General features: G+C 40.6%; 1 protein-coding gene across 4 annotated transcripts in view; it reads left to right on the top strand.

Moving 5' to 3' along the window:
- The window catches only part of ARID5B (AT-rich interaction domain 5B), a 117646-nt gene that overhangs the window by 68192 nt on the left and 24813 nt on the right, over positions 1 to 24641 (top strand). For 2 of the 4 annotated variants that reach the window (XM_053949156.1, XM_053949155.1), the window contains 3 exons: positions 11042 to 11154; positions 17279 to 17483; positions 19842 to 19894. In XM_053949156.1, coding sequence (XP_053805131.1) covers positions 11042 to 11154; positions 17279 to 17483; positions 19842 to 19894 — 371 coding nt within the window. The remainder of the gene's footprint in view (positions 1 to 11041; positions 11155 to 17278; positions 17484 to 19841; positions 19895 to 24641) is intronic. The other 2 variants (XM_053949157.1, XM_053949158.1) reach the window with 2 other exon arrangements.

Genomic DNA, 24641 nt, shown 5'->3' on the forward strand with positions numbered 1-24641 from the left:
AAATAGTAAATCTGCCGTCGTGAAATCAGGTTAAATTGTGTGACCTTGGCTGTGGCGGGCGGGCTGCCTGGCGTGGCAGCAGGGGGACACTAGAGGGCAACTGAGAGTTTTCTTTAAACCAGCCGAGCTGGAGATGGTTTTAATATCAATTGTTTAACTCCGTGAGGATTTATTTTCTTGTCTGCAGATTTCACATAAGTAACCTCGGAGTTTCCATTGACAGCAGATAATAATCCAACTGAAGTTCTTCTGGGGGAAAATGCAGCGGGAGCGGGTCCGGAGCCTGCTCTTGCCCAAATAAGGCTTTTTTTGCAGACCCCATGTGTTAGATAATGATCAACTGACAGTCGGTCATGAGTTAATAATGCTGGATGCTGAAATATGCATACCATGTGGTATACAACAGTTCTGCGGGGAGAGACAAACACAGCTATAATTAGACATCTGAAACACAAGGAAGTGTGTAAATTGTTTAATAGTCTTCCACTTAATTCACTCAGATAATTTCCTAAGAACCAGTATTGACTACGGAAGAATATTGCACAACTGACTGCATATTTAGTTTAAACCCTGCCCTGCTCAGATAAATTTATGGATACAGCTCAGTTTTATTTGGATTTTTCTGAGTGCTAGGGATTTGCTGGGGCCGAAATGAAGAGATGGGTTCAGTTTTGTTTGTGTTGATGTTTAGGATGATTGCACCAATTCCATGGGGTTTGCATTCATTTAAACTGGGCACGTTGTCTTACAATCAGGACTTTAAAACCACCATTTTTGGGGTGTTTTGGGACTTGTACGGATTCCCTAGCTGCCTATACAGAACCTGACAAAATTGCCAGAGTTCCACTTCTGTGTTTAATTGGTGAAAAAGTGCAGATCCCTTCCTGTACTCAGCAGTGCTGGGCAGCATCCCCTCTGCACCTCAGCAATAACACCCCATGTCAGGTGTATGCAGATCTCCCGGGGTGCCAAGGCTTTGTTCTGCTCTCTGCAGAAGTGGAGTTGTCTCTGAACCCTTTGCTGACTCTGTGCACTGTGGTGGGGGGGCCTGGCGAGCCAAGTGCTGCAAGTGAAGTTGGTGATGACCCAGAGATGTGAAAGGGCGCAGGGCTTAGGCTGTGGCTGCTGCTCCTGCCTCCACCTAATGCCTTGTGTTGTTGTTGTGGTGGCAGCTGAATGTAGGCATCAAAGGGGAGAGCTTACTCTGTAGTTTTTGCTTGTCACTTTACTAATATCTTCATGCAGGTTGATTATGCCTAACAAATTTTGATTACTTTGCAGTACAATGATCAAGTGCAAAGGGAAAAAAAAAAGGATAGGAAATTATAATATTCTTACACACAAAAAAAAGAATCTTATATAATCAGTTACAAATCAGATATGCAAGAGATTGTTTAAATAATATATTTGTCACTTTCACATTGTGCACAACTTGATGATCATTGCTTCCTACCTGGCGTTGTCATTCCCAAAAGCAGGGTCTTGGAAACTGTCCATTTTATCCTTCTGGCATGAATTTCTGCCTGTTTATATTCGTGCACAATGTCCATCAGTCAATTAGCCCATCTCATCCATCTATCTACATGGATACGACTGGTTACGTTCCTGTTGTGTTTCTGAGGTATGTAGGTCATGTCTCCATTGGGTACTGCTGACTCTGCTAGACAGCAATTACACAAACGCTGGCTTTTACTGGAGAGAAAAAGAAACGTGGTTAGGAAAGCTGCCCTAAGATTTGCCTTTTATTTTCTACAGCCCTCTAATGGAAGGTCTGCCTTGAGTGTTCTGATGAGTTTTGATCAGACTGGCTGACTTACATGGGTTTGCTGTATGTTTTCACTTCTTGCTGCCATGTTTGCATTGCTTTTGTCTTGGCTATTACATAATCTGTTAGGACCTGCTCATCTGCTTGGCTTGATTTTTTTTTTTTTTTTTTTAAATTAACCCAAACTATTTTGAGACGCCAGACCTACACTTCTTGGGTGTTGCTCTGACCCTCCAACAGAAACTGAAGCTCCTGTCTGCTGCGTGCAGCCTCCCAGGAGGTGACCTTTGGGGATGGAGGGCTTTGGGGCTGGAGATTGCAGATTTCTGAGAGGAAGGGAAATTTGATGAACCCATGTCTGATCCTGTGTTGCTGCCCAAGCACAGGGTGTTTCATGAGATAGGACGATTTCTTTGTTCAGGGCTTGAATGCTTCTTTCCCGTTAGTGACAGAGAGAGCCATGCTGGCTTGGTTGTGTTCAAAGCTTAACACAGCCTCAAAGATGTGAATAGCCCCAGTTGGGTCATCAGACGTCCTTGCGTGCTCCGGGTCTTTATGAGCTAGGCATGTACTTTGCTGAATGAAGTCTGCAGCTCTTCATGTTCCTTGTCCTGCATCGCTCAGTACTTGACTGTGTTTGATCCTATATTCATGCAATTTCTCACCAGAAGAGCTACTGAGTCATCTAATCTGGTACGAACCCCAAGTAGTGGCTCATCAGCCAAAATTGCTGGCAAACTGTTTCATCCAGTTCACCACCTTTTTTCTGAAGGAGAAGGGAAACAGCTGTTTGAGCAAGGACCAGAGCCAGACAGCTGGACGCCTCGTCGTGCAGCCAACCAGGCTGCTGCAGCCGCCCGCAGCGGCCAGGCTCTCCTGGCAGCAGCGTGGAGAGCCCTCACCATGCCTGAGGCGGGACGCCCAGCTCCAGTCTGATACCTCAGCACTCCAGACCCTCATGTATTACTTCCTGCAGCGTGCACACCAGCTTGTGTCTGGCTCAGGCTTTTCCCAAAGGCCTTGAGAAGGCTGGTTATGCACATGACTCCATATTCTGGCACTGGATCAGGAATGAGGACTGCAGTGCCTGGGCATGCCTGATTATGCCTCCTCACTCCTGTGTACCAGCTTTTTCTCACCTTTGAGGCATTCCTGTTGCCTGGTAAAGTGACTTCTCTGTCATTTTTGCTCAAACCCAGCACAGCTTGAGTTATTCAGACCTCCCTGAAGGCAGATATCCCGTTGGCCACAGCATCTTCCTATCAGTGTATGTTGAATTTCCAGTGGGGAGTGGCCTATGAACAGTCACCCTTGGCGTGGTCAATAGGACCTGTAATCCCTGTTCACAGGTTTCATCCTGGAGCTGTATTGAGGAGCATTGTGTTTTCCTGGTCTGTTTTCCTTCTGATTACTCATTTGTATGACTCAGTCTTAGCACTGTGCCAGTCCTTGTGTCAGTGTGAATGTAACTGTCAGGGGCTTTATATTTATTTCACTGATGAAAATTTGTAACAATTCCTGAACTTATAAGGTTAGGAGCAACCCCTGTGGAATCCCACCAGAAATCTTTTCATTTGGTAGAAATTCCCCACTGATGCCTACATTTAGCCACTTCTTAATCCATTCAATATATGCTTGAATAAAATTATGTAGTGCTGTTTTTTAATCAAAGTATTATCTAATATTAAATCAGCTGTCTTACTGAATGCAGGTAAGTTCTATGTGTGCAGCTAGTTTCTCTAACCAAGCTTATAGTTTCAAAGTGTAAAATAAGGTACTTTGTTTGTTTTTCTTTTCTGTTGTTTTAAGATCTGGTTTCTGTAAAACCAAGTCAATTGACTGGCTTTAATTATATTCTTTTGCAAGCATATCATCTGGCTTCTTTGCAAGTATGGAACAAATATTTACCAAACACCTCTGCCTCTTTTTGAATCATTAGTAATAGTCCTGTCATCTGTAGCCAGTAATAGGCCTACATTGAATTTTTTTGTTACTTTTATTTTTATTTGCTCTAAGGTCTATTTGAATGTCATGTATTTTTCAAGCATATATTTTTCTCTGAAGTCTTCAGCTTTCCATTTCAATTTACTGCACTTCATAAGTTCCAGCACATATATAGATTTTGTCCAGGAAAAAAAAAAAAAAACAACTACTTTTCCCCATTTTTTTTAAATCCACATTAGTCAGCAGGACATAAAGAAGTCCAGATCAAGGAAAAGTCTTAATATCCAACCATGCTGAAATGAAGAAAAAGAGACTCCAAGCCTCATCCGAAACCTTCTCTTCGTCTTCCATGGAAAAAGAGAAAAATTCCTTTTTTGGCAAAATTCACCAACCTGGTGTTTGCAGTGCCTCTAAATTTTCTGTTAAAAGCAATGCTAGTCTGAACTGTAATTCATGAAAAATACTAGCATTTTGCTTTCTTCAGAGATTGTCTGGTTAGGAGGAGGGTCAAAACAACAGTCTGCAGCAAGTCATATGTCTCCACATTAATCCACACAAGGAAGTGTCTGTTTCACTTATTTCCAAATGGGGAATGTTTTCTTTAGAGAGGTAGCAAATTGATTTTCCCCGCATGGAGCACGGGATATCTCATTTCCAAAACAAAACTCTTAGAAATGGCTACACAAGTCCACTTTTTCTCCATGTGGGTTAGAAAGCAGCATGATTCCTTAATGTTTCCTGCAAGGTTGTTCACTGCTGTGCTCTGGAGTTTCCAGGTCAGGCCTGGCATGTTCAGTTATAAAGAAAGGAATAAACAAGTGTTTTCATTTAGAAAAAGCCTAGTAGAAATAATTTTGATCTTCAAGTTGTTTCGTGTCAGCTTGAGCAAGCATGAGGGATGTGTGTGTGCGACCTCCACAGCTTGGTGAGGGCTTGAGTTGTTGGTAGGTGCTCATCATTGACTTCCATAGGTGTACTTAGGATCCTGTTGAGATCTTCCCCAAATTGAATTGATACTATTGTTTCCTAAACACAGGTCTGGGTTTTTTTTAGCACAGACTGATATTTTGCTTTTTTTTCCAGGCACTTTAATTTCTACCCTTTCAATGCAATATTAGGTTACTTACAGCTTGCTGCTTCTCTTCATCAGCTCAGCGTGCCTGGGCAATAAATGCTCCAAGCCCTCATTTTTGGACCCTGTTTCCTGGAGGCAAAAGCTTTTAAATAAACTTTCAGGGGCGAAAGGAAAATAAATTAAATGTGAAGGCCCGAAGTCAAAATGCAGAAAAGGGCATGAGGGGAAGGAGATAAAATAAGGAGATGGTGATGACGGGTAAATCAAGGAAGCAGCTGGGACTCCACAAAATATGCAAGATTAACTAAGCTTTGAACAGCTTTTGAGACCATTCTTAAATACAGCAATATGCTTTTCTTAACTTCCAGATATTGCAGAATGCCGGAAGCCCCCTAGAGGGGTAAGTGTTAAAGCCATTAAACCTGTTAACTTTCTATTCATTACATTTTAAAAGGTGCAACATGTAACCATGCTTTTCAGCCAAGAGCTAACTTTTGCCAGGCTGCATTAGGGATGTTCTCAGCAAGCAGCTGTTTGCCACCTGCTACCAGGCATGGTCAGTTCATGGATTTTGTGGAGATCTGAGGCCATTCTTCTCACCTTGACTTCAATGGCCAGGCACCTCCATATGCCACTTCCAGCTTCTATTTGGCACCTGAATCATGAATAGCTCTGGGATCTGACACATCCTGCCATATCCACCTGCCTTGGAGGGAAGATCTCTTAATCTGTTCTGTATGTACTGATGGTTTTGCAGCTTAGGGCCAAGGGTTCTGGTATCACAGTTTTTGTGCATGTGTGTGAAAACAGTTTTTGTGCATGAGAAGGACTGGCACAGTGCAGAAGGATTCTGTGAGGGGACACTGTGCAAAGTGTCCTTCAGGGAACAGTGGCTGTGGATGCATTTGGCAGCTGTGCTGCCACTGCCTTATGTCTCTTCTGAATCCAGCACCACTGTTCATCCCTGTTTATTCACTTCTTGCAATTTTCACTGCTCCACCTACATCCTGCTTTGTGATTAGCTCCCTCTGGTACACTCTCAGCTCTACATTTAGAGCTCACCTGACTCTGTGAGCCCACCCTAAATGTAGACCCAGATCTTCTGCTGGCCCTTCTTTGTTGATGGCCATGGAGATTTTTAGAAGCTCAGCTGATTTTTTTAAATTGATTTTTGCAGTTGGCAAATATGCTGTTGTTCTTCCTTCATCTTTCCACAAAACATGGTCACAGAAAACAGCAGGCAGCCAGAAGAATCTGGGTGGCAGTGTAAGTCCATTAGCTGAGTACATTCCTCAGCAAAATATGGCAATGGCCTTATTTTCTTTTTTTTTTTTTTTTTTTTTTTTTTTCTTTTTTTCTTTTTTTCTCTTACTTTTGAAGTGTGTCTGAGAAGCTGGAGTATCAGCAGGCCAGAATCAAAAGTTGTATCAGGAAATAGTTACGCAGGTCAGAGAGGCCTGGAAAGGCAAGAGCTTTGATCATGGGCATTACAATTGCTTAGATGTGCTCTAGAGTAAGAAATGCGGAGCAAGCAATTAAAAGATACATGTTTTAGGCATGAGTACAGTACTTGTTTACTTACATGGTTTGCTGAGCAGCCAGCAAGGTCCAAGGTTATTTTGGGCTCAATGTGAGTAAGTGATCCAGGTATGAAAAATGAGGTAATGCATTCCAGGCTCATTAAAAACTCTTGGCTACACCACTGATTTTGACAAAGTGCCAACATAGCTTGACCTCAGCTCTGTGAAGGCCACTATTTTTCTTAACACCCTCCTTTATAACAATAATCTTTTGCATCAGCCAAAATATCTGAATGTAGGGAACAGTGTAATTGGGAGGGTTGAACTCACTGGCCTTCCAGTGATAATCAAACTCATAAAAAAGAGGTAATTTTACAGTAAGTGACCTGCTGAATTCAGGTACCCCAAAACAACAACCATTATTTCTTGACCTTTTCATGCCCTTATTGGCATGGATGTAGCTCAGGTGAGGCTGACCTGATAACAGGGAGATGGTAAGCCCTGTGATCACTTCCCCATCCTGGACACATACGAAAAGAAGGTGGCAGGTGGATGTGCTGTCTTGTTGTGGCAGCCTGTGTTTTTCCATTGTAAGTAGTGTTAATGGTCATGGTTGACTTTGGCAGCTCCTATTTTGGGGTATTTCTCTTTCCCCTGCATAGAATTTGCCTTTCTTGGGGTAAAACCAGAGGTGGGAGTTCATCTAGTGAAGCTTGGAAATTCTTCTTTGTCTTGTGTCCTGCTGAGCAGGCAGTGTCTGTGGAAGTTGAACATTTGAGGGTGGTAGTGACTGGAGAACAGTAGCCACAACCTTATGAATTTTGTGTGTAGGTGAGCAGGGTAGCTGCCTTCTCCCTTTCCTTCTGGCCTATCCCAATCACCTACAATATCCTGATGTTTGCACAGACTGGTGAGAGTGCTGGAGGGGAAGATGTAATTTTTGAGCAGTGATGCTATTTCTTGGCTTCATGAACAGAAAGAATTTCTGGCTTGGAGGAAACAGCTAGCTAGTGAGCAAGCATTAGCCTTGAGCTCCTCTCTTTTCTGTGTGGTTCTCTTGGTGGGTCAGAGCCTACAACTGAGCTTATCAGTCTTTATTTCTCTGCACAGATGCCTCTGAATTGTCCTTGTTTGATTAGGCAGCTTGTGCTGAACAAAGAACAGGCTTTGGAAGCATCTTCTTACTGGGATATGTTTAGACAGCAAAGATTTGCCAGTCTACATCTACAGATAATCTAACTCATGCTGTGCATGGCACAGGCTTTGCATTTAACCTCTCAGGTGTAACAGTGTGCAGTAAAAACATGTAGGGCATTGCTGGTGCTTTGGCAGTACAGAGCACAGCCCCAGTTTGGGGACTCCTCCGGGCTCAAGGAGTGTTCACTTGTACTTGTGTGCATTTTGCTGCTGGCTGTGTTTTACCTGGCCGTACCTGAAAAGTTTGCCAGGACTCAGCAGGTAAAAGGAGTGGGAAAACGCCACACAGTGGCAAAAGGCAATCACGTTGTCAATTACACAGGAAAGAAAGTTTTTTTAACTGGTACTGTGTTGTGTTGTCTCTCTCATACTCCTGTTATAAGCACTCACACCGAAGAGGTGGCAAATAATGCAAACTTTTTTCTGTACTTATTTATTCATTTTTTACTTCAATTTTCTTTGCTTATGCTCTCACCTTCTGGGAATGTGCAAATTATCAGGCCTCACTGCCACAAATCTTTCAGAAAATGAATTTGAAAGCCATGTGCACAAACACATGAAGAAAGTGAAAAATTTTGGATATTCTTAGGTAGTCATGCCAGAAGTCCTTCTCCATTAGACAACAGAAGAAAACCCATAAAATACTCAGTTGTCCAGTACCTACTGAACATCCAACATCATCAGGAAAACTGAATGTGACTAAGCCACAAAATATGTAAAATTGCTTTAAAATAATTATGAATAACAAATTCAAGACATTTGCAGCATGCTCATGAATATGTCAAAAATTAAACAAAAGATGACAAAATTGAAACATGAATGTGACTTGTAAATTCTTTCTTCAGTCCTAGTCATATTTCCTCACTCACACGAACAAAACGAATGTCACTGAAATGCAATAATCTTCAAATAATGTATTTATTTTTAATGGCTTAGGGAGCAAATATTAATGGCTTTGTTTCAAATGTGACTTGGGACTACATCAAATGTTTTCTTTTACAGAGTAGATATTAGATGCTAGGACCTTCTCTTCTGATAATAATTCCTATTGCTGCTTTCTTGTTAATTGTGTGTCAGATCTGGAGTGGCTTTAGGTGATTTAAAATCATACCATGGGGCATGTGGGATGGTCCTTGTGTGTGCTGCAGACAGCCCCTCCCTGCTGCAGCTCCTGAGCCACAGGGAGAATGCAAATACCCCATTTCATAGTGGGTTTGTGCCAGTTCTGCTGTGGAAAGCTCCAATTTAAACAGTGTTTATATGCAAGCTCAATATACCTGAAATTTAGGAACAAATGCCTTCTTGCTTTTAAAGCTTTTAGCAAAACATTAGCAGTGCTTTATAGTGTGGTGCAAAGTACAGTGCCAAAACTCAGGATAACAAGTGTGTTTGAAAAACATTGAGCCTTGAACTAGTTTCTTTATTTGTTAAAAAGTAAGAATGGAATGAAGGACTGAAAGAAAGGACGAATAACTCGCCTGCAAGTATATTTGATGGTAGCTCAGCCACAACATCCCTCTTTGGCCATTGGTTGGGCCAGGCCTGGGGATCCTTTCATTCAAAGGTTAATCTTTTAATATGTATGCCAAAGTGTAGTAAATTGAGGGAACATTTCTGTCTCCTTCAGTACCTTTTTAAAGAACTCAGCGACTGCTGAGGCAGACCGTGGCTAAGGATCTGTCCATCCCATCCAGGTCGTGTGCCAAAAAATCCCTGTAGGCATCAGGAAGACATCAAAGGTTGAGCGGGGTTTATAAATAAGGCAGGGCGGCGTGGCCAGAGCTGGCAGCCGGCGCTGGAGCTCTCGGAGCTCATCCCACGCTCCCGCCGAGCCGCTCATCTCTGTTTATATGAGTAATGGAGCGGCTGGGGGAGGGGATTTGTAAGCACGGAGCAAACACTCTTAGTGTTCATTTTGTGTAAGACTGACATCCACACCACGTTGAGACTCCCAGCGACGTGGTGTGCAGTCACATGCTGTAGCATTCATGAGTACAGATATAAATCAGGCAGATGTTTGTCGACGGGAATGGGTAATAATTTCTTTCTCTCTTTGTTTGATTTTGCATGTTAGCCTCAGATGACAATTTCAGAATTGCTTTCTGCAGTACTTTTCAATAAGCAGAATGTGCTTCACTGGAGATAGATGGAGATATTTCTGTAGGGAGATAAATGTATTTTTAGATAGGCACAAATATGGACTTACTCCCATATGCACATGCATATATATACTCATATACATAGAGATTTTTTTTTTTTACCTTACACCAATGTTGGGGGAAGAAAAAGGATCTGACTTTTTATTTATTTTAAACCCAAAGCTTTTCTTTTTCTCTGAACAGACCAAATATGACAGTGCTACTCAAACTATAAAATCAAATTAGCACCCTTTATTGTGTTTGCAAACTAATTAAAATGTAAAATGTCCTGAAACCACTGGCTTACTGTGTAACAAATGTAAGATTAGAATCAATTAGAAGACACTCAAGAGGTTTGTGATGTTTAGATTTCTGACATTGTTCTAATCATCGCTTTAAGTAATGGAAACCATGGTTACCTAAAAATTAAAGGTTTAAAGGAAATGATCTTATTCGGTACAGTCATTAGTTAATGATTGTTTATCATTTTAAATGTTGCCATAGTAGTCAGAGGCTGATTTTTAAATCTGAAAGCAGAGGGGACATGTAGTAATGAGCAAACATCTGCTTCATCTATTATTTCTCTATATGATCATAATTTATGTTGTAATAGCACTATTGAAAGATGAGTGTGATATTTTTTATGATGATCCATATCCCATTCCTCGTATGGCTCAGCACAGCGAGGATTTAGTCACTGTGTTATTTCAGAGCTGTTTTATCTTAAAAATTGGACAAAACTGAAAGTGATTCACGTTAATTTGTATGTGTGGTATGTAACCCGTATGAAACAATCAATCACTTATTTCAGTACTTGTCAACTTCCAGAACTAGTTGTTAAGGGTTTTTTTTTTTATCCCTTTCAGGACTCAGGGGTAGTTTTTTTATTTTTTCTTAAACTTTTTTAGAAAAACTTTGACAAGACTGACAGGATATATAAACATTTCTTGGAGCTGTAAGGAATTTCAATATTTCAGAGCATTTACAATGCCAGATGTTTCCCAAAGTTGGAAATAGCAGTTAGTTCTCTTGCTTCAAGATTAGAAATAAAGGCAGCAGGATGATTAATGCAAAGTTGCCTATTAATATTAAATTTTGAGGGTTTTTTGTACCAGGGAGAAATATTTGTGCTTTCTCTCTGAGTCCTTGGGAGACCAGTGTTTGACTTTATATTAATTAGTTATGTGAAAGGAGAATAGATTAGCCTTGGGGGATATTCTATAGAAATGTATAGTGTGTCAAGACGTAACCCATAGAGGACAGGAATCTCATAATAAGCGTTTACTGTAGACAGATGTGTACATTTCTGTGAGTGATTGCAGTAGAATTATTTATTATGCTTTCGGCTGTTAAGAATCCAGTATAAGACAATGTGCTCAAAGTGTTCTCCATTAATTTTCAGCGCCAAATCTTAAAGGCAGACCACGCAAAAAGAAGCCATGCCCACAGAGAAGAGATTCATTAAATGGCATTAAGGATTCCAACAATAATTCTGAAAGCAAAGCTGTTGCCAAGGTAAATCACTTAATAATTCTCTTTTCGGCACTCTCTTCTTTTTTAGGTACAACCCTGCCTTTGTTTCCCAGCATGCGGTTTCACATTTAGAGTGTAACTTATTTTCTTGGGGAGGTAAACGTAAATTTTTTCAATAGTTTTATTTTTCACTTTAAATCATGCCTGTGTTCAAAGTTACCAGCAATTATAATCACCTAACAACCTAATGCTATCAGCTTGTTGGTAACTGGTAGTGCTTAAGCTTTCTTGGCATCTAGTGTTAGTTTTCACATTCTGTGACACACAAACATAGTGTATGACAGTATCTACGAATTAAAAATAAACCTGGGAGCAGCTCACCCTGTTACAATGTACTTCTAAATATAAGTTTGAAGATAAACAGACTATGAAACAAGAGCTGCCTCAGTAATGGTTTCTAAGAAGCAAACACAAATGACATTACCCTGATGTTAAGATCTCGACATTTTTAAATTGGAAAAAAAAAAATAAAAGATAAAGGCACAAACTCAGTATGAAAGATTAAAAAAAAATCTGGGCTGTTTCTTTAATACTTACTGCTGAGCTGCATGTTCCACGGTTTGCTGAATAGTGCATGCTTTTACAGAATCTTCTGTATGTGCTGCAGTGCTTAGCCCATGCTGCAGCTAAAAACTGGATCACTGATTAGTGTTTATAGATTTAATCTCGTAAGATATTTGTGGGTTTGTGTCTTTTCCTTAAAATATTTTAAAATGGAGTTTCTGTAGTATAAATTGCATCCTATTTTCTATGTTGTCTGAGTGGTTTTAGACAGGAATTTAGTTTTCTCTTAAAAAAAAGAGCAGCACAAATGGCTCCTTTCAAGATGATTTAATTAGAAACTCTAAGGTGCAAGGATGGAAAATTACTTAAAGCAATAGTTGATTTTTATCTGAGACAAAACTTTGTCGCTTATACTTTTAAGCTAAGCAGCTAAAGAGATTTGCATATACTGAATTTTTACACCAACTCTTCCCAAATCTATTGTTTCAATAAATTAGATGGATATGTATCTGAAAAACACTTCCATTGTTGTGACCATGTCTTTAGGAAATACAGTGAATCTATAGATCCATTTGCGTTGGTATTGTTGTACACAGTGAATGTCCTAGGAGATTAGGAGGTTAAAGAGGTCAAATAGGAGTGTTCTGCTCTCAGTTTCTCACAGGAAGGCAAATTAAATTCCACCTCCTCCTCCTCCTCCCTAGGAGTTCAGTTAAAGTTGTGCCTTCTGTTGATGACGATAAAAGAGGCTGAAGTTCATGATGAAACTCTGCCCTTAAGTCATTGTTTCTCTTCTTTTTGTGCCCTATTGTGCTCAGTTGGAGTCTGTACTATTGTATTAGACAGGCATGGTAAGAGGCGATGGAGCCTGGTGTGTAGAGTTGCAGGGTCCTGCCAGATACTATAGAGTTTGTCTGAATGTTTTCTCTGTGAAAGAATGTGCAAAATCAGTTGTGTGAAAATGTCTCAATTTGCCTCAATTCCCCCTTCCCCCAAGCCATTTTTCATGTCAAAATATTGCCCATGCACTGTGGCATGGACCATATTGTCAAAGCACCCCAGACTGTAGCACAAGTAGTTCTGCTTCTTCAGCACCTGATATATAGGTATTAGATAATTAAAAACAACAGTAACACTTCATACCAAATTGTTTATCCTTTCTGTTTATCTTTGGGTTCACACTACTAGTCAGATGGGAGGATATTTCAGATAAGAAGTAATTCCACCTATTTATCTAGTCATACTGTGCTCATCATTGTGCAGATATTAATAGCATTAATTATCCTGGCCAGCTTAATTTCATTATAAATAATAGACATGCTGATGATTTAATGTCCATGCATGTAGTCACACTGACTTCACTGTGGCTCTTCACATCAATCTGTGTCTCAGGGCTGTGGATGCACTTCCCTGAGAGCAGGATAGTGAATCAAACCCTCCATAGCAGATGTACTGCACTTTGTGCAGACCCTGCCTGTGTGTTACTGGGGAGGGAGGAGAAGGGTATTTGGGGAAGGGAAGAAATAGAGATCCACCTACCATCTTCTCATTGCTGGGAACTGTTGGGATGTGGTCATCTGAAGCTCCATGTTGGAGTTCACCATTGGTTATCCTCCTCTGTGAATGCTCCATGTCTGACTAATGCTGACAATGGGTCCATGGAGAGCAGGATTGAACACTGCTCATGTAAATGGGATTAATCCACTTGAGTCAGATGATGAAGCGTTTAGCAGTCCTGGCCATATTCTTGTCGCAGATAAAATCCCTTCTGACCAGAAGCTGTGCTGCTTGCATTCTCAGCTCATGTCACTCAGTGTGTGGCAGCTGCCTTAGTTCTCAGTGGTGGGGTGACTGCTCTGGTGGATTTGCAGTGGCTGTATGGTTTGGGTTGGGAAACGGCAGAAGGAGCGTTCCAAAGGCTGTGGTTTTGAGCCTGTCAAGACCAATGCAAGCTGCATAGTTGTCATGACTTGCTGAATTTCATGTTCTCAACTGCCAGTGACTAGAAAGCTTAATTCTTAAAACCTAGTTCTCATCAGGCATGTTTGTCTTGAGCTATCAGCAGATCGTTTTGAGGGTTTCACAGTTAACCTGACAAGGAAAAGTATCTGGTTGGGTAGGAGCATTTCTGGGTCTATTCTAGTATAGGTGACTTGTTAGAGTGATGGCATCACAGACAGTGTGGTCCTGGACCTGCAGGTGCTGCCAGGGAGAATGGGTCTTTTCTGTGCCACTTCTTGCTTTTGCTGTCTTCATCTCTTTGGTGGTCACTGCATCTATTTTACTGCCTCCTGGGGAAGATGCCAGAGGAGTTCCCTCTACAGCTGGGAAACCATCTACTCCAGCAGGATCAGCTCTCCTGGAGAGGGATATATCAAGATCTTCCCTCGAAACACTCCTAAGGACTCTGGGGGCTTGATGTGTCATCAGTATTGGACAGGCTTTTGGAACTTGTGGGCTCCAGCAGATGACCCTCATGGTACCTGCTTCATCTTCCCAGAAAGTGTTCACAATTCAAAGTGTGTTCTAATGCTTTTTAAAACTGGCTGATCTGACCATTTTGAGGGACTGAAAGGATTAACTTGTGAAACATGGAAATTGTTCCCAAACGAATCTGTTAATTACATCTCCTAGTGCAATTGCTGAAGTAAACCTCTCACTTCATTTGTACGGCAGGATCTGGGAAATTAGTTTAAAAGTTGCCAGGATATGCTTTTCCTGTGGCCACAGGTGGCCTGGCATGCTCTCAGTTTTGGAGATTTATTCCGAGTACCTCGACCATTATCTGATGGAAACTGTAAAATGCAGATCTGTTATGGTCTGTGTTGTGTGTGACCTCTGTCAGGATAAGACAAACACACAGTTGTACCCGTGAACGTTCACTAGCCATGGATCATGCACCGCTGATGGAGCACACAGCAGATGGTCAGATGTTCCAGACCCCATCTCAGTACACCCCCATTTTATCCAGCTTAACCCAGCTGTGGCACACAGTTTGTGTTTTGAAAGAGAAGGGCAGTTTGTGGTGCTTGGAGCAAATCTGGCAGCATTCTCACTGATTTTGATATGTTTATGCTGGATTTACACTGGTGTTACCCAGAATGGCATTTGGCCCTTTTTGTTCTCATTAATCATTGGTCATGGCATTCATCCATATTGCCTGTCAGATGGTGGGAAGGTTCCAGAAGTGAGGCTTGGGCCTCAAATGCTGAGCAGATGAAGCATTGTAGCCTTCACCAAAGCTTTGTTGAACCTGATACTGCTTGAAGTCTGCCCATTGCATTTTGACACCTCTGAGTTCCACAGAGGCTTTGACCCTGCTTCTGTGTAGACAAAGAGAGGAAGGTTGTACGTAGCACAGGTTTTTCCCACTCCTGGTGGCTTTCTTAATATTACTTTGCCTTTGTCTCCTTTAGGGTAGTATCCCTTGTCATTAGTTTGCTTGCACAGCTGTGAGCTTTGATTTCACATAGAGTTCATGCCCAGGTTGTCTTTGTAAATGTCGTTCTGAATTGTCCAGTTTGAAAAAGAGAATCCAAGCAAGTGGGTGACAAAACTGAAAAGTTGTTCCCAGGTCCAGTGAATTTGTTCCAAATTTGCAGCTCCAGTTAAAAGTCCTAGAATTATTGAAGTCATGCATTCCTTTTGGGAGTGTTAACCCAGTCTTTGGTGAAGCATTGAAACCAATGACAATGTAATGCAAACTTCGGAAGCTGCTAAATAATTTTTGTGAGGTGCCAAAGTAAAAAAAGTCAAGGAATTACAGCTCTGACCTGAAAAGTGGATAAGGATGTCCAAAGTTCATTTAACAGGAAAAAAAAAAACCAAACCTGTTAGCTCCTCTGAGTTTTGGATGAAACCCGTGATCTTTACGAAAGTTTAATCAAGAGGCGTATCTATTACTAAAACGCAAAAGATGCTGTCTTGTGCTACAGGAAGACAACATCTCTTTGAACTGTGCAATTGGAGAATATCAAGCAGTACACTGGACATATTTCAGCAGCAAGTGATCAAGAAAAATCTTGCAGAAAGTCCATTTCCCAGTCCCTGCTGCACTGCCTGGGAGGAGTGAGCCTGTACCCTCCAGTGGCCAATATTGGAGGTTTTTCAGCAGCATCATTTGCCTTGGAAAATCGTGACCACTTGTCCACTCTGCTTAGGAGCTACCATTGCTTTGTCCAGCATCTGTGGGAAACTGTGGAGCAGATCACCTGAACTCAATACTCTCTTTAAAGTTAATACCCAGAGCAGTACAAAGATTTTGTTTTCCCTGAGCCTGAAATGCCAGAATATCTTTTATTAAGATAAAAAAAATACATATTGTGGTTGTGGTCTTTCTAGTGATGTGTTTGTTGTTTGTTTACGAGCACGTATGTAATGCTCTTCATAGCAGTTGCTTCCAAATTGTCAAGAATCCAGAAAGCACCTGGTTTAGAAGTGACAGTTCTGAAGGAGGGTCCTTGGGTTGCTTGACAAAGAGCTCCTGCCATCCTGCACAGCAGAATACCCTGCTCACCTCTGGTATCCTCCTAAAATACCAAGTACTGGCTCTTAGAGTCCCTGCTTCCTCTGGGACCACAAAGGACATGTCTTGGATGGGGTATGGAACTACTAGAAGGCTCCTGACAGCACTCAGAAGCATTGAAGGGACAGTGCAAATCCAAAATACATGTAACCATCTCCATTACCTTGTATTAGAGAACTTCCAGTATTTCACTGGAAATCTATTGTTCCCATGGTCTCAATGTCATGAACATTCGATTTGTAATTTGCTTGATTCAGTGACAGGATTATCTTCAAGGGGGGCTGCAGGATTAAGCCAGTCTCACTGGGTATTTTTCCTCATGTGTGAATACTGAGGAGAAGTAAAGTGGTTCCAATTTATTGATTTCCTGACTGGCAGACTTCTGCTGGGCAGTCCAGCAGGAGACCTGGAGCTCTGGGACTTCTGTGCATTGGGGATGCCAGTGTCTACCAGGAGAGTCTCCAGCTACCAGCCTCTCCCTTCTGCTACATGCTTAGGGCTGTGCTCAAGTTTAAGCAGATGCTCTAATACACTTGACTTGAGTCCATGCTACAGCAGGACCTCCACTCGTGTGCTGAGAGTTCTGCCTGGATAAAGCTTGCCAAAAATTGCATCTATTTTGGTGGGCCAAAGGAGAAAAATGTGTCATTTCAGAGCTGGCTGCTGAGCATTCCTGGAAGGGGCTCAGCACCCTCAGCTCCAAGGGTTGTCTATGGGAGTTGACAATGCTCAGTGTCAATCCTGGAACAAGGGTTATTATTAGACCTGCTAATGGCAAGTGTATGTGAGAGATAGAAGCTGTGACATAGCAATGTATAGTCATAAAAATGCAGATCTGGAGAGCATTACCAGTGAGTTATAATGATTTAAAGATGTGGCTGTTTAAAAATGTTGTGACTAAGATTCAGAACAAGACATTTAGCTCTATAAATAGTTTCCTTTGTTTCCCCTCAAACACAGTCGCATGGTTTGGCCTTCATTTTTTTCAACAATCCATTCTGCTAGGAGAGGGTATTTATTCCTTAAGTAAAAATTAAAGGTTACCCAGATCTGATATGACATCTTTTCTTTTCCCAGGTAAAATGTGAGGCTAAGTCAGCTTTGCCCAAACCCAAGAGTAACAACAGCAACTGTAAGAAAGGCTCAAGTGAGGATAAATCAAAGATTGCCATAGGTGAAGAATGCAGAGCTGATGAGCAGGCTTTCCTTGTGGCTCTTTATAAATATATGAAAGAAAGGAAAACACCAATTGAACGAATACCCTATTTAGGTTTTAAGCAGAGTAAGTATCATTTTTCTCACTTTCTTGTTGACATTTTAGAATGGTTTGGCTTCTCTGGAGAAAGCAATTGCGCACAAAACCTATTTTAAAGCCTTATGGAAGGGGAGGGACCATGTTTATCTCTACACATTTTCCAGTCCAGGCATTTCACTGTCTTATGCCTAGATTTGCATCTCTTCCTTCTGGAGTAGTTGCTGCCGGATATTTATAGGTTTAAATCCACTGGTTATGACTAGAAATAGGCATGTTGAAAACTCTCTAGTTTTCTGTTTTCTAAATCTGCAGCGTCTGTAATGCCTTTCTTCTGAGTTAATAATATGACGTGTCTTTATTGTGCCCAGATGTTCTTTATGAAAGGACAAATATTAAAGGAAGACATTTAAAGGTGGTCAAGAAAGGCACAAGAGGGACCATATTTTTAAGCCCCAAAAAGTGTTTATAGTTAATAAATTACTGACTTTGGAGAATAAAACCAGACTGTATCTGCTTAATACAAAATGTAGTCTTGAGAATTGCTTTGGCATGTACAGTTTGTAGTGCCACAATCTGTAAATTAATTGTATGTGGAGAAGATACAGTTGAAACTGAATTTTGCATAAATATTGCAGCACAATGTAGATCTTTCACCGTTTCCAACAAAAGCTGTAAATGGTGGTATTTCTCCTCCTTATCTATAGATTGAATGATACTTTATTTCCTTAAAGGGAAAACGCCATGGATTGAAATATTATTTACTCTAATTTATCTCCTAGATTAAAACCATGTGTTATTTTGATGAAGAATGTCAAACCTGTATGTTTTACATAACAATTTACATACCTAATAGCAATTGGCACTGATTGCAACAGGCCTCCAGCAGCCATTATAAACTTATATAACTCAGAATGATTACAGTGTTTGTCTGAAAACTGGCTGCTTGAAATGGGAGTAAAATTAATGTACTATGAACAGCTTCATTGCATTATGCATTGATTCAGATTAAATCAAGGCCTAAGCAAAGCTCTTGATAGCTTTGAAGCAGTACAAGGTTCAATGAGGCTTTCAGAACATTCTGTGTTGAAGAAATTTTTTTTTCTCTCCCACCCCCCCCATATTATTCTGCATTCCATCAAGCATGGAGACAGGGTGGGCTTAAAAGACAAGCTAAAGTATTATTTCTGAAGTTGCTCACTGGGGGTAGGGCCTGCTGCTAACATTTAGCTGAAATACATTGAAACTTGCCTGACATTCATTATGAAGTAGGGGCCTGATCCGGCAATTACTTAAATACCAAAAGCATGCTGAGAAGAGCAGAAATGTTTGCAGGATGAGGCTCTGTATTTGTCCAGAAAGGCTTGTGCAAACATTGCCAATATAAATAGGCTGTTGGGAAGAGGCAGTACGTACAGTACAGCAGAGCATCCCCCCATGGAGAAGGAGATTCCGTTCTCCATGGTCCACAGCGTTACTGCTGACCTCAAGTATTTGTAGTGTGTCTGTGGGGAATCACTGTTGGTGGGATTGTGTATACACCCTTGATAGGACTAACATGGATTTTTCTTCTAACAATTAAATGAGCTAAAATAAAATAAAATAAAATAAAATAATAAAATAAAATAAAGTAAAATAAAAACCAGCAAGCAGTGACCCCATAGGATAAGGGGGGCCAGGATGAAAAGCACGAGAAAGGAGAGAAGTTGTGCAGGAAATAACAACTCTCTCCCAACACATCTTTTGAATTGAGTTGTCTCTGTGCTCTGACCCCACAGCCATGGGCAAAGCACAACCAGCCACAGCACAATTATTCCAGTAATGCTCATTCGTGCTCCATCTGGGTTCATTCACGCAGGGCCCGTTAGGACGCAGCTTATTGTTCATTGATTATGGAGCCCATTATCTGAGCTGCAGTAAATATTGGATATTGTCTAATCAATAGGCCTGCTTTGTGAGCCAGTGTGTGGGTCTTGCTTGCTTGCTAATGAAACTGGTATTAAACAAATAATTAAAAGTAACATTCTTCCCAGTGAGTAATTTTTATTATCTAAGTTATGGAAACATGCTACAGTCATTATACCCTGTCTCTTATCAGCAAAGTCAAATGAGCCTATTACCTTTGTCTCAGTGTATTTTTCCAGGCCTGTTAAGGAATCTGTAAGTGTGTTCTCTTATATGTAATTAAAAATATATATAGTATGGGCTAATATTTACTCTTCAGATTATGTAAATACCTCTTTTGAAAATGTTTCGCAGGAGCTTTTTCAGGGGCTGTGAGCTTTTTTTTTCTCTATTTTTCTTTTTTTTAAACTGTGTAATTTACATTTCTTTGAAATATGTTGGCTAATGCAATGCTTATCTAAATACTTATTGTCCCTCTAACAGTTAACCTTTGGACTATGTTTCAAGCTGCTCAAAAACTGGGAGGATATGAAACAGTAAGTGTTTAAGTAACTTAAATGAAATAATTGTGCAATCTAACTTTTCCCTGTTAGAAAAAAAAAAAAAAAAAGTAAAAGCAAACAATCATTTGCTGCATTTTAGGCTAGCTGTACTCATTGTGGGTTTATTGGGCCATTTTTGGAAATGGTCCCAATTAGTTCCAGATCTGGCAAAATTGTAAACTTGTCGTAAAAACTCCAAGTGGAAAACATATGTAACTCTTCTCTGTCAAGGAAATTAGTTAGGTCTGTAATTTTTTCCCATGTTGAGAAAGGGCTATTATTGTACAACAAGCCAAGATTGCATAAAAGAAATTTCACTTGGCAACATCCCTGACATCTGTTCATGTCTAATATGGGAAATGTATTAAAGGCTTTCAAAAGTAATCAGCATTGTCCATTAAAAAATAGTATGCTGCAGAATCTTCTCTTATTCCAAGTGCAAAAGATCTTTATTAGACAAGGGTCAGTACCACATAAACAGGAAGTTATCAAAGTAATTCAGAAAAGTCTCTGACACTTTTTATCAGCTAACCATATCTGACGAGAGCAGTTTATTTTTAGCTCACAGGAAAATTTGATGGCCACGGATTTTACAGCATGTATTTTGAACCAATAAAATATTAGAGCAACCAACTCAGATTAAAATCTTGAAATGAGAAGAAAGAGCTGCATTAATATGGCACATTGAGATGACATCTGTAATAAAAAAACAATTGACATAGGAAGATGCCGTCACTGGAAATATTTTCTTCGCACACAATGATCAGATTAAGTTGTTCAGTTCCTGCCACAGTTAGATGAAAGAAATTATTTTTGCTTTGCTTATGAAGTAATCTGGGACATATCTGTTCTGTAGAGAAATGACAAGAAGAAATGCACTATCAAGAAACTGAAAGTCATTTGAACCAAAATGAAAAACTCACTGTTTTCCTTCCATGCAGTAAAGCACATTGCTCTGTACATCAGCAGCCTGGGCTGGTTAGCATGGGTGTGCCTGGGATTTTGTGAAATGTGAAATCTAACATTCTTTTAAAAAGTATATGCTTGATTTGGCTTTTACTGTTGCTCTATCTTTCATTAATCAGCACATACCATGCTTATGTACAGGGGTGTGTGTAGGCGTGCTCGTGGGTATGTATGAATGAATAGCTACCATAGATAGATCGTTACAGCAATTATGAGCAGTAATTGCTTGAGTTGTAAAGTGCAACGAAAATGAGGGCTAAAATCTTGAACTTGATCCAGAGCACCAGGGAAGGCCAGGAGGGAGATTGAAGGGAGAGTGGCTTGTTCAGAGTGCTCAGGAAGGTGAGCAATTTTCACAGCAATGTATCAGGTTTGCTTGAGGGGACTGAGTACAGAAGCAGGGATGCCAACGTGGTGGCTTGCTGGAGAGACCTGAGTTTTAGTGCCAGAGGGAGAGGGATGGATTTAGACGAGCTGGAGCAGGCGAGCCTCTATACCTGAGGGAGAACAAGAAAAGGATTTTGAATTTCTGACCACAAGGCCACAGAGAAACGTGACAGGATCAGAGGAGAAGGATCACATACATGAGGATGTCAGCCAGAGTAGCTTCAGTCCACACTTGTCTCAAAGCTCCTGTCCTTTTATTGGTGACACATGTTCTCTGTTTTTTAGGGTAATTTGTCACCTTGAATGAAAGTGTACCAGAAATGCTTATTCTTCATAGAGAGTAAACTAAGCAATTGCTTCCTATTCAGTAAATGGCAAGGCAAGCACAGCTTACACCCTCTGACATAGCCGTGAGCCCAGCTTCCAGTGGAGAGTATCTGAAATGATGGGCCTGATCCTGTTTCTATGATGTGAATGGCATCTGTGCTTTTTGCAGGCAAGCTAAAGTTGGGAGGACTGTTGTGATGCAATTTAAGTTGTATATGCAGCGTGAGGTTTCCTTACCTCATTCTCTTCTGTTAACAGTCTCTTCCTCGATATGGATCTGCCTTTGCTTTAAATTCCCTGAGAATTATATTGATAGCTGTTGCAATACTTTGCCCTGTGCACACCCTGGGTTTTATTATTTTATGGCCAGTTGATATGCATTGAGTTTGCCAACTGCATTCGTTTGTGTATATTTTATAATGGCAAACACTGCTATGTTTTATTTGTTTCATTTTTCACAAGTCAGTGGATGGTAGGGGTGACACAGACCTCGGTTATCAGTTCTAGGATCTTTGGCAGGTCTACTTAGATGCAGAAATTTCAAGCAAGTGCTTTCATTCAATGTTGAGCAGAATCCACCACTCTCATACAGTGCCACCGTCTACTGATGAGGAGAAGTTGTGGAGTGCAATGACTGTGTCAAACCTGCCCTGTTTAATATGCATTTATCTCTATGGCCCCTTCCATCTGACTTGAGCAAACCATTACAAGGGCTTAATCATCTTTAATTGGTTTTAAAATTTCACAAGTTCCTGATTTGTGCATTGAGATAGAAATAGGTGTTTTCTCTTGGAAGTATTGTAAAGAAAATTATATTTAAAAGTAGATATTTGACTTCAGCATATGAAAGCCATTTTATGAACAGGAAATAGATAAAAGATTGCTTAAAATGACATATGGAAATTTAAAGTAGTAAAATGACAATTTTTTTACAAGCATAGAAACCTTCCCAGTTAAAGCAGTTGCAAACTTTACATCCTTTTATTTGGCAGAACAATTATAGTCTGCCCATTTTTAATTTTATCCACTGCCTTGTCCACTTTGTTCATATATAGGTGTTTTGATGTAGTCTATTGAGAAACTAGCATGGATCATGTGTGGTGTTTTTCAGCTTCTGCACAGATTCACAGAAGATTTTTGCGATATTTTTGAGTCCTGTCCTGTCAGTTAAGGATCTAAAAGTGACTGAGAACAGACAGGAATTGGATTTGAGATGCAGAGAACAACTTTCTTAGCCATCTGACTTTCCCCCTGGGGGAATGGATCCAGTGAGGCTTGACAGAGAGTATTACCTTTGTATATGGGATATACATACAGGATATCTAATAGTGTCAAGTCATGATCGTGTGTCATATTTAAGTGCTCTCCATTTCGAGTACTTAAGAGAGTCATTTCTCCTCCATCTGATTACTAATTCTTAGTTAGTTGTCCTCTATAACTGTGTAATACCACACTCCCTTGTACTTGTGGTTGAACAAGGCTTAATAAAAATAGCAATCCATACAAACTGGTTTAAGCCTTTAACAGATGAAGCTGTCTCTTTGTAGTTGGTGGAATCATATTTCTCTTAAACAAAGATATGTGAGATGAGCATCTTTGTTACTAATAATAGGAGAGTGCATTGGAAAGCACTCTCTATAGCAGACCTTCACAGTATGAATGATTTAGAATGTCCCCAGATCACTGGATGAAATATGAAACAATGCCATGTTGTAGGGGGCTCAGCTGCAGTGGCATTTAAGAGCCGTTGCCTGGAATTTTCTCAGTCACCCTAAGGCAAGTGAGTAAAAGGTGCAGAAGTTCACAGATGGGAAACTTCCAGGACTTTCCTAAAGAGTTGTCCTTGGCAAATTATGAAGTAGCATTTTTCCTTCTGAGCCAACATAAAAGGAGTGCCTTGGCATGTTTGCAGGAGGCTGTGCTGCTGAATGGACTCTACCTGGAGATGACTTAGAAAGATAAAGGATAAAAAGAAAATTAGGTGGAGCTTAACCTTCAGTATGTAGCAGCTTAGATTTTGCCAAAGGTCAGTGGGATCCCATTTAGCTGCTGCCTCCTGGAAGCAACAATGAAGTGCTTTAGTTTTTAAAAATTAGTGATTGATGCATTCATCAGTTCTGTGTCTGGGCAGGCCTGATGAAACTGGTATATCAGTGGAATGCAAAGCTAACTGGGTTTGTTTCATACAGAACTAATTCCCAGAGCTCTGAAGAGAGCTGTGAACATCATGTACCATGACCAGAAAATCCCCCATTATGTTTGCAGCAGGAAATAAGCAAGAAGCCTTTCACAAGGAAGGGAGCTGGGAGGTAGGATTGCAGTGCAGAAGACCTTAAGATTTCTCAAAGCAGAAGACACCATTAAAAGCATGTTTATAAACAGTCTTCTGCTTTAATAGATAATAAGATCATTGCTTTTATTTCTTTTTTCTTGACTACCAGTCACTGCATAATACTATGCTTATAGGAACCAGTTCAGATCTGCTCTTACGTCCCTAGACAGGATAGTCTTGTTGCTTAACTCAGATTTCTCTTGGTTGGGGAAGATTTCACAGAGGTTTTCAAAAGTGCTGGCTTCCAATGGGCCCAGCACAAGGATTTTGAAGCTGTAGGTTGGAGCAAATTGCAGGAGGGTTCTACAACCCAGAAGGCCACTTTAAAACTAAAGCCAGCATTGGAATGTGAATCTGTCAGAGATGATACTGGCCTGTGAAATCCCCTCAATTATTGGTTGAGCATGGACCATCCTGCACTTCCAGAAACATGGCAGGCACTGGGAGTGATGTATATGCTATTAGGATTAAGGAAAGACAAATCAGAAAACTAAAGCAGCAGAGGCAAACATTTTTGGTAGCAACACAACCATAAGCATAGCATTGCCAAGCATTATCTTTTCCTGACTCCTTAGGAAGTTTGGCCACTGAGGTGGCTGGGAAGAACTTGTATGAGAAAGGTCCTCAGTTTTCATATGGTCAGCAGGGACATCCAGCTTCAGCAGTCCTGCCCTGCATGACAAGAGTGCACTTTCCTCAGTGAAGCATTTTGTTCAGATTGTTTAAGGA

Source organism: Vidua chalybeata, chromosome 8 (genome assembly GCF_026979565.1).
Source record: "Vidua chalybeata isolate OUT-0048 chromosome 8, bVidCha1 merged haplotype, whole genome shotgun sequence".
Taxonomy (NCBI): Eukaryota; Metazoa; Chordata; class Aves; order Passeriformes; family Viduidae; genus Vidua; species Vidua chalybeata.